We start from the raw sequence: 13,324 nt of genomic DNA, 5'->3' as shown, positions 1-13,324 counted from the left end.
AAACCAACAACATTTTTCAACCCAATTCAGAAAACATAAGTCCTGCGAACCGGAAAATACATAAAAAAAAACCCCCCAACGTATACTCGGATTAATTATGACGCACTCAACCTTTGCGGGGGACCTATTACCGCCCTGGCCTTATTTTTTCTGTATTTTAGTGACCATTTTTTAGTGACCCCCATTTTTTCAACTCACGTGTAGTACACGCGCCTTTTAAATTTCCAAATCAGCATTTAACTCCCTTTTCATTTCACCCCATAAACATAAACGAAAATACATTTCCACTCCCCCCCTCTCTCTCTCTCATCGATTTTCACTGCGTTTGCACTATTTACCTTGTTAATTTTCAAGCGATCTTCCACCATATACACTAATTCACGTAATACTTAGTGATTTCTAGGGTCGTTTGTGCTCTGTTAGGTTGGTGAAGTTTGTTTTGTTGAAGAAAGCTATCATTCGTGATTTTGCAGGTTAAGATTTTTTCGTTTTGTGTATTTTGTAGTGTATTTCTCTACTGATATAGTTTGCTTGTTAGGGTTTTTGACACATTTAATTATTTTCTTGCATTCTAGGGTTTTGAATCTGGTTGTTTGTTAATTTAGGATTTTTTTAGTAGAATAAGGTAAATGAACGAGTAACTTTTGCTTCTCATTTTGTTAAAAATTATATGTTTCCCTTTGATGTTGCTTGTTGGTGAAAAGTTTTGTTGCTATGTAATTTAGGGGTTTTGTTAAGTATTGTTGCTTTGTAACTTTCAGGTATGGCTGAATTTATTTATGTTATGTTGAGATGGTTTTATGGTGGGGTATTTGATTTAAGTAGTGGTGTGCCAAGATATGAGGGTGGTAATTGTACAGAATTCTTAGATGTCGATGTTGATAGGTTGTCATATTTTGAGCTTAGGGACTACATAAAGGAATTAGGATATAGTCCAAGTTGTGGTTTTAAGGTGAAGTCCCCTAATAGTGACATTCTTGTAGATATACTTACTGACAAGGATATTTTTGACATTTTCCTAAGTTTGAAAGATGGGGACTTTGTGGAGATTTATGTTTGCCACATGGTAGATGAACCAGATGTGCCTCCACTACCTTTGGAATATCTTGTTCCCAACAACCAAACAAAAAGTGATGCTTTTAATAAAGTTGGTGAGGGTATCCAATGTGAACCAAATGGTTCTCAAAGCAACCCTAATGAGAACCCAGCCACTGAAAATACACCACTTGAAACTGCAACAACTACTACTTCACCCTCTCAATTTCCCACTAATTCTTCAACCCCACAAACAGAAGCTGCTGAAAATTCACCCAAACAAACTGAACCTGCAGATGGTGAAAATGCAAAGCAAGTAAGTAGTGACCATATTGACTCTCACTCAACAGATTCTGATGTTGAATCTGATGTAGAATCAGACCATGTGGCAGTATTTGATGGTCCAGATGGTGATGATGGATCTGATGTACATGAGAAAGTTAGAACATTTAGGGCTGAAAGGAGGACTTATAAGAGAAGGACTAGAAGAGAGAAAAAGGGGCAACCTAACCTTGATGATGTACCTTTAGGTGAGGTTGAACAAGACATAGGATTTGATGAAACAGAACCTAATAAAAGAGATTTGGAAGGAAAGATAGGTGGTGATGAACCCTTTTACTTTAGTTCTGATGCATATAGTTGTACATCTGATGAGGATGATGCTGAGGAGGGGGTAACCTTGAAACCTAGAAGGGAAAGTAAATACATAAGGTTTGACCCTACATGTAAGAAGGTAGTATGGCAGCTTGGTATGATTTTTCAGAGTGTTAATGAGTTTAGAGATGCTGTGACTAGATATTCACTTCAGAAGCATATTCAGTTAGATAAGTTTGTCAATAAGTCTTCAAGGGTGAGGGTCACATGTAGGGATGGTTGTCCTTGGTTAATTTATGCTAAACTGGACAATTCAACCAAGAATTTTCAAATCAAAACATACTATCCTAAACATAGATGTGTTCAGACCACAAGGAACTATATGTGCAATTCTAAGTACCTAGCCAGCCACTACAAAGATAGAATTACTGAACAACCAAACATCACAATTTGCAAACTCCAAGAGGCAATTAGGAAGGAACTTGGTGTACATGTTGGCAGGTCCACTGTTAGGAGAGCTAGATCTAAGGTTTTACTAGATATCATGGGTGATCAAGTAAAAGAGTTTGGAAGAATACTTGATTACAGAGATAAAGTGTTGAAAACAAATCCAGGAAGTACTTGTGTGGTGAAAGTGTCTACTACAGAATTTGCTGAAGATGGTAGGCCTTGCTTCTTAGGTTTTTACATCTGTTTTGATGCCTTGAAAAGGTCATTTTTGAGTGGTTGTAGAAAATGTATTGGGTTAGATGGTTGTTTCTTAAAGGGTTGTAGCAAGGGTCAACTGCTAGTTGTTGTGGCTAAGAATGGCAATAACCAGATATTGCCAATTGCTTGGGCTGTTGTGGAGTATGAGAACAAAACCACATGGACTTGGTTTATGAAAATATTGATTCAAGACTTGAACTTAGGGGATGGGACTGGTTACACAGTAATTTCAGATATGCAGAAGGTACTAAACTGTTGATTTTATATTGTTTATGTTGTTACACTTTGCTGATTTAACTGTTCCTTTTTCAAGGGCTTCTTGCCACTATAAAAGAGCTGCTACTAGAAGTGGAGCAGAGGCAATGTGCTAGACATATCCTTACAAACTGGTCAAAAGATTGGGGAGGCCTTGAAAAGAAGATGATTTTTTGGAAATGTGCCAGAAGCACATTTGAGGACAAATTTAGACAAATTAGAGCTGCTTGGTGGTGAGAAGATTGTTGAGGATTTACTCTACTACAAGGAACATACTTTTTGTAAGGTATACTTTAATACTGAAACTAAGTGTGACATCATTGACAATAATATGGCTGAGAGCTTTAATGCTTGGATCTTTCCTGCAAGACACAAGACCATCATAACTATGCTAGAAGAGATTAGGGTGAAGGTAATGACTAGAATAGGTGTGATGAGGTCTTTTGCAAACACTTGGGTGACAAGAATATCTCTAATGACATTAAGGACATTAGAAGAAAACATGGGGAAGTCAATGAACTGTAATATTGTGTTTAATGGTGAGCATGGGTTTGAGATTCTTGATGGTCCATATCAGCACACTGTTGATATTGTCAATGAGAAATGTAGTTGTAGGTCATTGCAGCTCAAAGGAATAACATGTCCACATGCCATTTGTGCCATGTTGTACAAGAAGTACGAACCTATTGACTATGTCCATGACTACTATAGCAAGAAGAACTGGTTCAAAACATATTGTCACTACATTCAACCAATGACAAATATGGCAATGTGGCCTAGGTCTGCTAATCCTGCTATTACACCACCAATCATCAAAAAAATGCCAGGCAGGCCATCAAAATCAAGAAGGAAAGAGGCCAGTGAAACAAAGAAATCTGGAAAAATGCCAAGAACAGGCATGCTGATGACTTACAGCCAATGTGGACGTAAAAACCATAATAAAAGAGGCTGTCAGAGGGTATGTCCTTTCTACAATTTTCTTAACTTTGCACTGCACTATTGGATTTTTATGACTTTGCATTTTACTTGTAGCGTGGAACATGGGCTGTTTTTGCTACTTCTCAAACCACTACTGCATCTCAAACATTTGATGCTTCTGAAACCAATGATGCCTCTCAAACCAATGATGCCTCTCAAAACTTTGTTGCTTCTCAAACAATTGTTGCTTCTCAAACAACTGCTGCTTCAAACAATGTCCCAAAGCCAAAGGGGAGACCAAGAATATCACCTGTGGTACCTGAAACTCCAAGACCAAGGGGAAGGCCAACAAAAGAACCTAATGTGCCTAGTGCTCCTCCAGACCAAGGGGAAGGCCAAGAAAAGAACCTAATGTGCCTAGTGCTCCTCCAAGACCAAGGGGAAGGCCAAGAAAAGAACCTGCAGTTGCTACTCCAAAGCCTAGAGGAAGGCCAAGAAAGGTAACATAAGTTGTTGCTAGTCCTGCCCCTGTTGTTCTCGAAAGAGTTGATTTTGAGGGTTCCCCTACTTACCCAAATAAAAGATCGAAAACAGTTGGTATGGGAGTCTTTGTTGCTGAAAATGGTTATACATCCCTGAATGTAAGTTTAATATTTTCTTTACAATGGCATTGGTATGTGAATGTGTTAATGACTAATTTTCAAATTTGTTTATTGCAACATGGCATGCCTACTAGTAGAGTGCTGAATTTTGGTGGTAAACATCAAGCAAGTCAGCCTTTAAGATCTGCTGAAGTCACAGGAGACCTTGGTCACAAGGCAAGGAATGAGGTACAAAGGCAAACATGCTACTCAAGAAGCATGCTTGATGAGATTAGAAGGGAAAAACTCAACAAAGCCACTAGCAGCAAAGGAAAGAGGTCATGGAAGTGATGACCATTATTTAGATGACTAGAATTAAGTTGTTTTTGGATATTAAACACTTTGTATGAATTAGGCAATTTGGAAGACTTGAATTAGCAGTTACAATGACTTAAATTTATGTTTTTTGCTTAATTAAGTGTTGGAATGACTTATTAATCATACTTGTTTGTGTCCATTGTTTGTGCTTTGTTAGCTGTGGTACTGCATACTGCATTTTGGTAAACATATTTGTGCAGTATGTCACTTGAGCAGTGATTTATGATTTGGGCAGTATGTACATTGAGCAGTAAAGTTAAATGTGCAGTGTGTGTACTCTGCAGTGTGTGTACATATAAATGTAGGCAGATTTCTGTGCCGGCTTGAATTAAGGTACATTGACTGAAATGAATTCAGTCAGCCTTCATTGGACGATTCAATTCAATCTAATTGAATTCAGGTACATTGAATGGTAGTTGGGAAGGCTAATGGGAATTGTAACCATTCAATATCATCAACCAATAAATAAGCTATTAAGCTGTCCATTTTAACTCATCCCTACACCATTCTTTCTAATTCAAACTACGAATTTCATAGCAAAATGCCTCTAGGTGAAAATGAAGTGATTTACTTCGAGAAGAAACTAACCAAATCATACGTTGACAACGATGACTTTGTAAGTGTTATTTTGCAAACTTATTTCAATTGACGTGTTTCATTATTCATAATGCCTCATGTATTTTGTGCAGATCCTACCTTCTGACATACAGGATTTTCTTCCAAACACAACTACACAAGCTGTTGTTTTCTACGAACAGCGTGAATAAAATATGATGTACAAGGTTGGCGCGCATACCCGCCTCTGCCAAGGGTGGAAGGATTTCATTGATGCAAACCTTCTAAGGGAGGGACATGTCTTATGCTTTAATGCTTGTGAACATAATGAGAAAGTAACCTTCTTTGTTAATATCAAGAGGGAGGTTATTGAAATAGATTAGGTTTCTCCCTATTATGTAAATTTTATGAATTATCAATGAAATCTATATCTATGAACTTTATCTTTATCTATGGTTTTTCTTCTCAAATTGAATGAAGACAACTTTTTAATTGAACATCCATGACAAGAAACTTCTTCAACTTACATACATAAAGTGAATAACAATCACTTAAACATCCGTCAACATACAAACATGTAATCCTACTATGATAATCGACATTGGTAATGCTTGTTCAAGAACACCCAATAAACCAAATAACAACACCAAAGAAACACAAAAACAAAAACTTGTTAATAGTAAAACATCTACCCTTCTTCTCTTGTTCAAGCTTCATCACTTTCATCTCTTCTTCAAGCTTTGACACTTTCATCTCTTCTTCAACCTTTAACACTTTCATCTCTTCATTTGTAGTGATATTCTCATTACCGATGGCCATTTCACTATTGTCATTACCAATATCTCCATCAATGCAAGAAGACTCTCCTTCTTCTATTTCATTTCTCAAACCAACTTCTTCCGCCATTTTCTTCTTCAATTCCCCTGCTTGCTCTTCCATTTTCTTAATCAATTTGTGAATAACAAACTTAGACCTTTCATCAATAGGATCATCCCTCCATTCAAAGAAATTACATTTCTTAGCCTATAAAATAAATTCAACTCATGTTACGCACACTGTAATGTGTGGCAGAAATAAGGCACGCAACATTAAAAAAAAAAAAATTGTACCCCATAGAATGGGCATGTCCAAAATCTTCTTCCGGGATTATTAGGAGACTAAGAAATCTTCATTTTTAATAATACTCCGTGCTGGCATCGCACATGATGCTTCATCTTTGGATCGTCATTTTCAGTACAAAGATTGTTCAACTCCAATTTGAACTCTTTCATTAAGAACCCTAGAAAGAAAAAAAATTAAGTGAAAGATATAACATATAAATAAAAGATGAGAATAATGACATTGGAGAAGATAATACTTACAACTAGAATCCATGGCACAGATTTCAATTTTTTTTTTCTTCAAGCTATGGCAACAATGGAGTCAAAATTAGAAAATGAAGTGAGAAGGAAGAGAAAATAAAGGGGGAGGGGGGTGGGGCGGGTTTTTTACCGTTAATTTTTTATCCACATGGCGAAAAATAACAGGTCAAATACCCCCTCACGCGCTGCTTAGTCGTGTAGTCACGCACAGTGCCAGCACAGCACTAAAAGGTCACTAAAATACAGAAAAAATAAGGTCAGGGGGGTAATAGGTCGCCCGCAAAGGTTGGGTGCGTCATAATTAATCCGAGTATACGTTGGGGGGTTTTTATGTATTTTCCCAAATTTTAATAACAAGCCTCGTGCCTTTGTTTTTTAACTCCAATTCAATTAACCCAGTTAAGCGATTCACTAAATCCAACAAATCATTTAATTAAAATCAACAAACAAAAATCAAGATAGTAAATCCAACAATGAGAATTAATTCACTAAACTTACAGCTGCTAGCCTGCTAGTATATTTGTATAACCACCTTCATATAGTAGAATAAGTCCAAACATAATGCGCTGGCAATCAGTTCACAACAACGTCTCCTCGTATAACAAGTTCCAACTTCCAAGTGATGATAAAGAAGTTTCATACACTGAAAACTTGATTTAAAAAATTTCTAGGACTAATTCATCAAGGTATTTTGCAACTAACTTATGCAAGCCATGGACCTCTAACCTATTCGAAATGTGAAAACTTTGTTCTGTGTTTCATTTTTGGCCCAAAAGTACTCTCGTCATAGTGGAGAGGGAATTTTTTTAGCTACTTGGACAATAGTGAGAGCATTCTTGAGCCAAAATCGAGACAAAGGACAAAGTTATCCCATTTCGATTAGTTCAAAAGAAAAAAGAAAAAATTGATTCTTTTTCGTTTTTTAAAAAAAAAATAGTTTAATGAAAAAGATTCTTATAGATATAATAATAATAATAACCAGAATTTTCTATCATATATATATATATGTATATACTTCAAAGAAATAGTCAATTTTCTTCTTTTTTAACTTTTTTACAATTTATTCCATCTAGGAACATAATTAACGTGGATATCTTACCGTACAACTAGAGGTTTTTAACATCAAAATTCATTCTTTCCGTCAACTCAAATTATGACCGGCATTTTCTCATTCTCATTAACCAAGAAATTTGAAAAATAAATAAATGACTGATGCTCATGCATGCATGCAATTGTAAGGAATAGAGACATTCACTCCAATTCACAAGCTCAAGAACTCTTCACCTCCATAACTCCACTCTATATAACCCTCAACCTTCTTCTATTTTCACAAGTCGAAGTTGGTTTTTCTATCTAGGAAGAAACATAACAAAAAAAAACAAAAAAAAAAATCTCATTTTTGCTGGTAAAAAAAACCAAAAAAAAAATCATTTATTTTATCTTTCTTCCTTTTTTTCGTTATTTGACTTGAACAATATTGCCGGCAAAAATGAATAGCTCAATTGTTCCCCTCCTTTGTTCCTTCCTCCTCCTATCCGCCTTCTCGGCCTCGGCCTTTAATGTCACAAAAGTCCTCAGCGAATATCCTGATTATAGTAATTTCAATGACCTTCTTTCTAAAACTGGCTTAGCTAGTGATATTAACTCAAGATCAACAATAACAGTCTTAGCAATCCCAAATGGTGCAATTGGTGATCTTACCTCAAAATCCGGCGATGTTGTCAAGAGGATCTTGTCTACACACGTTGTGTTGGATTACTATGACCCAATGAAACTCAAGAGTATGAAGGACAAGACAGCCAAATTGACTACAATGTTCCAACAATCCGGGAAAGCATCAAACGACCAAGGATTCTTGAATGTTACTGCTAAAGATAACACCTTTGTTTTTGGCTCAGCTGTTAAAGGGTCTCAACTTAATTCTAGACTTGAAAAATCTGTCATGAACCAACCTTACAATATCTCAATCCTTGGAATTTCTCAACCAATCGTGACACCAGGACTTGATGGGACCCTTGCACCTGTTTCAGCCCCACCACCAAAGGCTAATGCACCCTCTTCGCCTAAGAATTCACCACCTGCTGAGTCACCTGATGATGAAGCAGAATCCCCTGATGATGAAGCAGAGTCCCCTGCTCCTTCTAAGGATGCCGATTCGCCATCAGCTGATTCTCCTCCAGCCGATGCTCAGTCACCATCATCATCATCTGCTGGGAAATTGAAGATTTCTTTTGCTTTATTTGTGATAATGGCATCTATGGTTGCAGCCTATTAAAGGTTTTTTTTTGTGTGTGTGAAGATCTTCAAGATTCTTGGATTGTAGGGAGCAAAAAATCGCTGATAAATCACATGTACACAAAAAATTTTGAGGTTAAAACTCTATGATTTTCAGAATATAAAAGAAGTATATCTTTATTGTATAGATAATTCTCTGTTTTTGTGCATTCAATAACCATTCTTTTCTTCTTGCTTTTGTCCTTTTTTCCTTTTGATACACATATCAAAACATATGTAGCAGTCCTTCTTGTCAATTTATGCGGCGGTATTTGATTGAATACAAAAATTTTCTAAAAAAATTAGTAAACGTTATGATGTAAAATATGATAAAAAAATGTTTGTGTGGCTATAATCCCTCGTTAAGGATAAACTAAAAGATTTAAAGTGAAATTGTAATTAAATATAAAAAAAGTTACATTATGCATTAGAAAAACTAGAAAAAAGAGTATAAATTGAGACGAAATGGAGTAGTAACATTTCTTTCTTTAAGGTCAGAAAAAGGACCAGCATATCAAATATCACTTTTGACTTACCATCAAACGAGAAATCACTTACTCAGTATTATTTGTGTTACACCCCAAAAAATTTCGTGTTACTAAGGCTACAGACGGCTTAATGTGAGCTCAAGGAGGAGCAAATATTACAAGTATAAAGAATGAAATTCTACTGTAGTAGCATGAGGATAGCATGAGTATGATATTTGGAATTCGTACAATATGATTGGAATGATACGTTAAAAGATATATAGCCCATGTAATCGTAAGCTGAGGTGGGGTCCACATGTCGAGATTTTATAAAGGATATATGACAAGTTATATGGATAATATATGTGAAGTTAAACACAACTCAAGAAGGACCCTTGAGCCAAATCAAAGTGAAAGCCCTCCAAAAAGATGTTTTTAAGTTACGTTTTCGGGTGATCTGACTTCGGGAGGCCATAACCCCATCATTATTTGCGAATTTGGGAAAACTTCTAAAATGAAAGTTGTAGATAATTGAAATACCTTTCGAACCATAGGTCGTGGGCCTGCATGTGACATAGGGATAAAAAGTTATGGACGTTTTAAGGCAGAAAGGTCAAGCTGGGCAGTGGGATCGGCCCAACCCGACTCCAAGTCGGGTCAGGCCCACTTCCCTTGCTATTTAAGGGAAATTTTCATCCTTATCTGCCTCATTTTCATACAAAAGGTCGAGAATATTTTAGATAGAGAGAGAGGAGAGTTAGAGAGAGAAAGTGGAGAATTGATCATGTTCGAGGTCCCGAATTCCGAGGCTCGTGAAGAGTAAAGTGTAGTACAAGTTGTTGCCGTCGTTTTAAGCTAAAAATTGAACTTGGGGGATGTTGTTTTCGTGGTGGCTGCTCATATAAGGTGTGATTAAGATTTTAATGATGTTCTTACCCTGATCATTGATAGATTTGACGGGTTAGAATAGAGAAAATGACATTGAAAGTTCGGTTATAATTTTTGGATATCAAATGACTTGGGGGCTGTTTTGGTATGATTAAATGGATAGGATTAGTTGGATATAGATATAAAATAATTGTTGATATTGTTGTTGATATTGTTGATAAGTTGTTGTTCTTGAATTTGGGAGAATAAAGTGTATGAAGATATCGTATACAAAGCGTACACTGGGCCGTTTTGGTGTATATCCTTGGGAGTTGATACTTTGAGTTTAAAAAGGCTTATATGAGATGGTTCTTGTTGTTGTTAATTTAGCTGAATTGGATTCTTGGGGTTGTCGAGTTTATAAAGGAAATGTTGTCGAAATTCCGTTAGAAATAAAGATAAGTTTAAGGGATTGATTATAAGGATATATATTGGATTGATTGTTGGTAAATTGGTATTGCTGATAGATTAGCATGACCTGAAGATTGGCTGTGGTTAGCTGGAAAGCGGCAAAGGTATGTAAGGCAAACCTTTCTTCCTTTGGCATGATTTTTGTTGCTATTCATTCTATATGTACTCCATATAATTCCATTCTTAGACGTGTAAGGTCTAAATGTTTCTTGTGATGGCTTATTGATATTGTACTCCTATTCTGTTCCAAAGGGAACACCCATAAGGCGCCAAGTTGAATTGTGTATATGATTTTACTAATGATTTAGAAGAAATGAGTTTTATACTAAAGGAAACATAAAGTTTGATTTTCAAAACCACTCCGAAAGGGGTGCGAGATTTTACTACTTCATTTCATTTACGATTTCTGTTTACATTCCATAGTATCATCCCTTTATATTGATATGATCATATTATTTGGGTAGGGCAATAAGATGAAATTGATTAGAATATAAGTAGTAAGAATTTCATAAAAATTCTACCCTTAAACCTGGAAGTATGTCCTCCTAAGTCTAGTGAGATACAAATTTGATAACTTCTTATGAAAGACTAAGGCTAATAACTGGATTGTGATGACTTGATTAGTGACTTATGATATGAATTGAAATTGATATTTTTGTATTGAGTTTGAGTTGATATTAAGCCGGAAGCGGCTGCCCGAAGGGGCCATCGTTATTAAGCCGGAAGCGGCTGCCCGAAGGGGCCATCATTATTATGCCGGAAGCGGCCATCCGAAGGGACTATTGTGATACTAGCTGGAAGCGGCTGTCCGAAGGGACCATTCGGTTAACATGTCGGAAGCGGCATGTGTGTTGGATTGCATTATTTACTTAAAGATTGTTTTGAGACTTCGTGTGCACATTTATGTTTCTTCCAGCGAAGGCTGCAAGTATTGAGTTAGATTGTGATTTCTTCTCTCCTAAATCAAATTATGATTATGATTTGTTACCACCTTACATATTCAGTACATTGTCCGTACTGACGTCCTTTTTCCTGGGGACGCTGCGTTCATGCCCGCAGCACCAGATTGTTTGGCAGGTTAAGTGTATAGCTAGAATGCTTGGACGTCAGCTGGGATTGGAAAGTTCCACCTCATTCTGGAGCTGTGCTGAGTCATGTATAGATATGCATGATTATGGGTATGTCAGGGCCCTGTCCTGACTCATAATGTTCAGTTCACTTCTTAGAGACTTCTGCAGACAGTGTCCTGTGGTATGTTTGTCGAGATGTCGACAAAGTGATGTCAGTTGAGTCATTTGTGGATTTTAAAAGAGTATGTATTTTAGATGATTTCAATTGGTTTAAAGTACTTATTTGATTGAAAGTTTTCATAATCATTATAAAGATAATGATTTCTATTTGGAAAAGTTTTATATTCTTAAAAGTTTTTGAAATGATAGGATTTGATAGAGCGAATGTCTAAAGGTTCGCTCGACTCTGATGAGAGTCGGGTGCCCGTCATGCCCTACCACTGTTAGGGTGTGACAATTTGATGACGAACCTTTAATTGGACCAATTAGATTTTAGCCTCAATATTTATTACTATTGAACATAATAACTAATAGACCAAAGAGGATATGTGCAGTTCCCATATCTCACATTCTCCAGGTTGACACACAATATGCACCTCGTTGTTCAATAAATATATATAAATAATTGCACATAGGTAAAACTAAAATCTTCATTACATTGATCACGCATTCATGTTATTATCAAGTAAAAGAGCATGATCCATGGTGATTTTATGTTACTTTGTTCGATATTGTCCATTTTGTGCACTATTATACTAGTCTTTTATTCTGTAGCATCTTTTTCGATGTGGTAAGTTATGCACATTTTAATCGGGGGCAGAGCTAGAGATTTGTCCAAAAATTATATTTGTCTTAAAAATCAATTAATATGTATAAATGATTAATTTAGAATCCAGTAACTTAAAAGAAATAGAATATGAACCATAAGCTTTAAATTCTGGTTTCGCTTCTAATATTAGTAACTTTCTTCATTTTGCACTAAATTTTGGTCTTCCTTCCTTTCAGTTTTTTTCTCTTTCCTCAGAACAGCTTGAGTTCATGCAAGTAAATCTCAATTATACTCAAAATGCAGCCAAATCATGTTTGGGATCAAGATATAACAGTTGGGTGGTAATTACTTCTGCATGATTTGACGAATCAAAGCAGAGACCAATTAAAGATTTACCCTTGAAAAGGTTCTTAGCATTGAACTTGTAGTATTTAATTTTTTTTTTTAAAATAACAATAATTAAAAAGAAAAGTGATGAAAATGCCTCGTAGCAATTGTGTTTTGCCTATTTTTAACTCCCCCGTGCCATAAAAAGATAGTAAAGTCACTCTACATGCCGCTTAACAGTCTGAAAAGGGAATGGGGGTCAATGGGGAACATTATAGTTGTGATTTGTGAATAATAGCAATACATCATAGTTTACTTATGAAAGTTGCAAAACATGGATTTCATGAACTACCCAGCCCATAGGTAGAATTGAACGGGTCATCCTGACTTGGACTATATACTAAAGGGTCATTTGCACTTTTGTTCCTATTTTGTGCTGGTCTTTAATTTTGACCTTCAAATAGGCTGGTCTTTAATTTTTGTCTTTCAAAATCGAACTTATGCCTAGTAGGACATAAATTCTTTAGGGGAGTCGGCATAACTTGTAGATATTATGATGTGTAACTTATGACTTATACCTAGAGGGACATAAATTACACATCATAATATCCACAAGTTATGTCAGTTCCCTTAAAGGAATAATTACTTGGCATAGCTACCTCTAAGAGGTAATTATTGATAATAACCACTTTTT

At 36.0% G+C, this 13,324-nt stretch overlaps 1 protein-coding gene across 1 annotated transcript; it reads left to right on the top strand.

Moving 5' to 3' along the window:
- Nucleotides 1-7,693: 7,693 nt before the first annotated feature.
- LOC132611507 (fasciclin-like arabinogalactan protein 14) lies at nt 7,694-8,850 on the top strand. The gene has a single exon (XM_060325925.1). The coding sequence runs from the start codon at nt 7,875-7,877 to the stop codon at nt 8,658-8,660; it is 786 nt and encodes a 261-aa protein (XP_060181908.1). The 5' UTR covers nt 7,694-7,874; the 3' UTR covers nt 8,661-8,850.
- Nucleotides 8,851-13,324: the final 4,474 nt, after the last annotated feature.

The sequence above is a fragment of the Lycium barbarum genome, chromosome 9, assembly GCF_019175385.1.
Source record: "Lycium barbarum isolate Lr01 chromosome 9, ASM1917538v2, whole genome shotgun sequence".
Classification (NCBI taxonomy): domain Eukaryota; kingdom Viridiplantae; phylum Streptophyta; class Magnoliopsida; order Solanales; family Solanaceae; genus Lycium; species Lycium barbarum.
The sequence above is the reverse complement of the archived record's forward strand: the minus strand, read 5'-3'. Positions and strand labels throughout refer to the sequence as shown.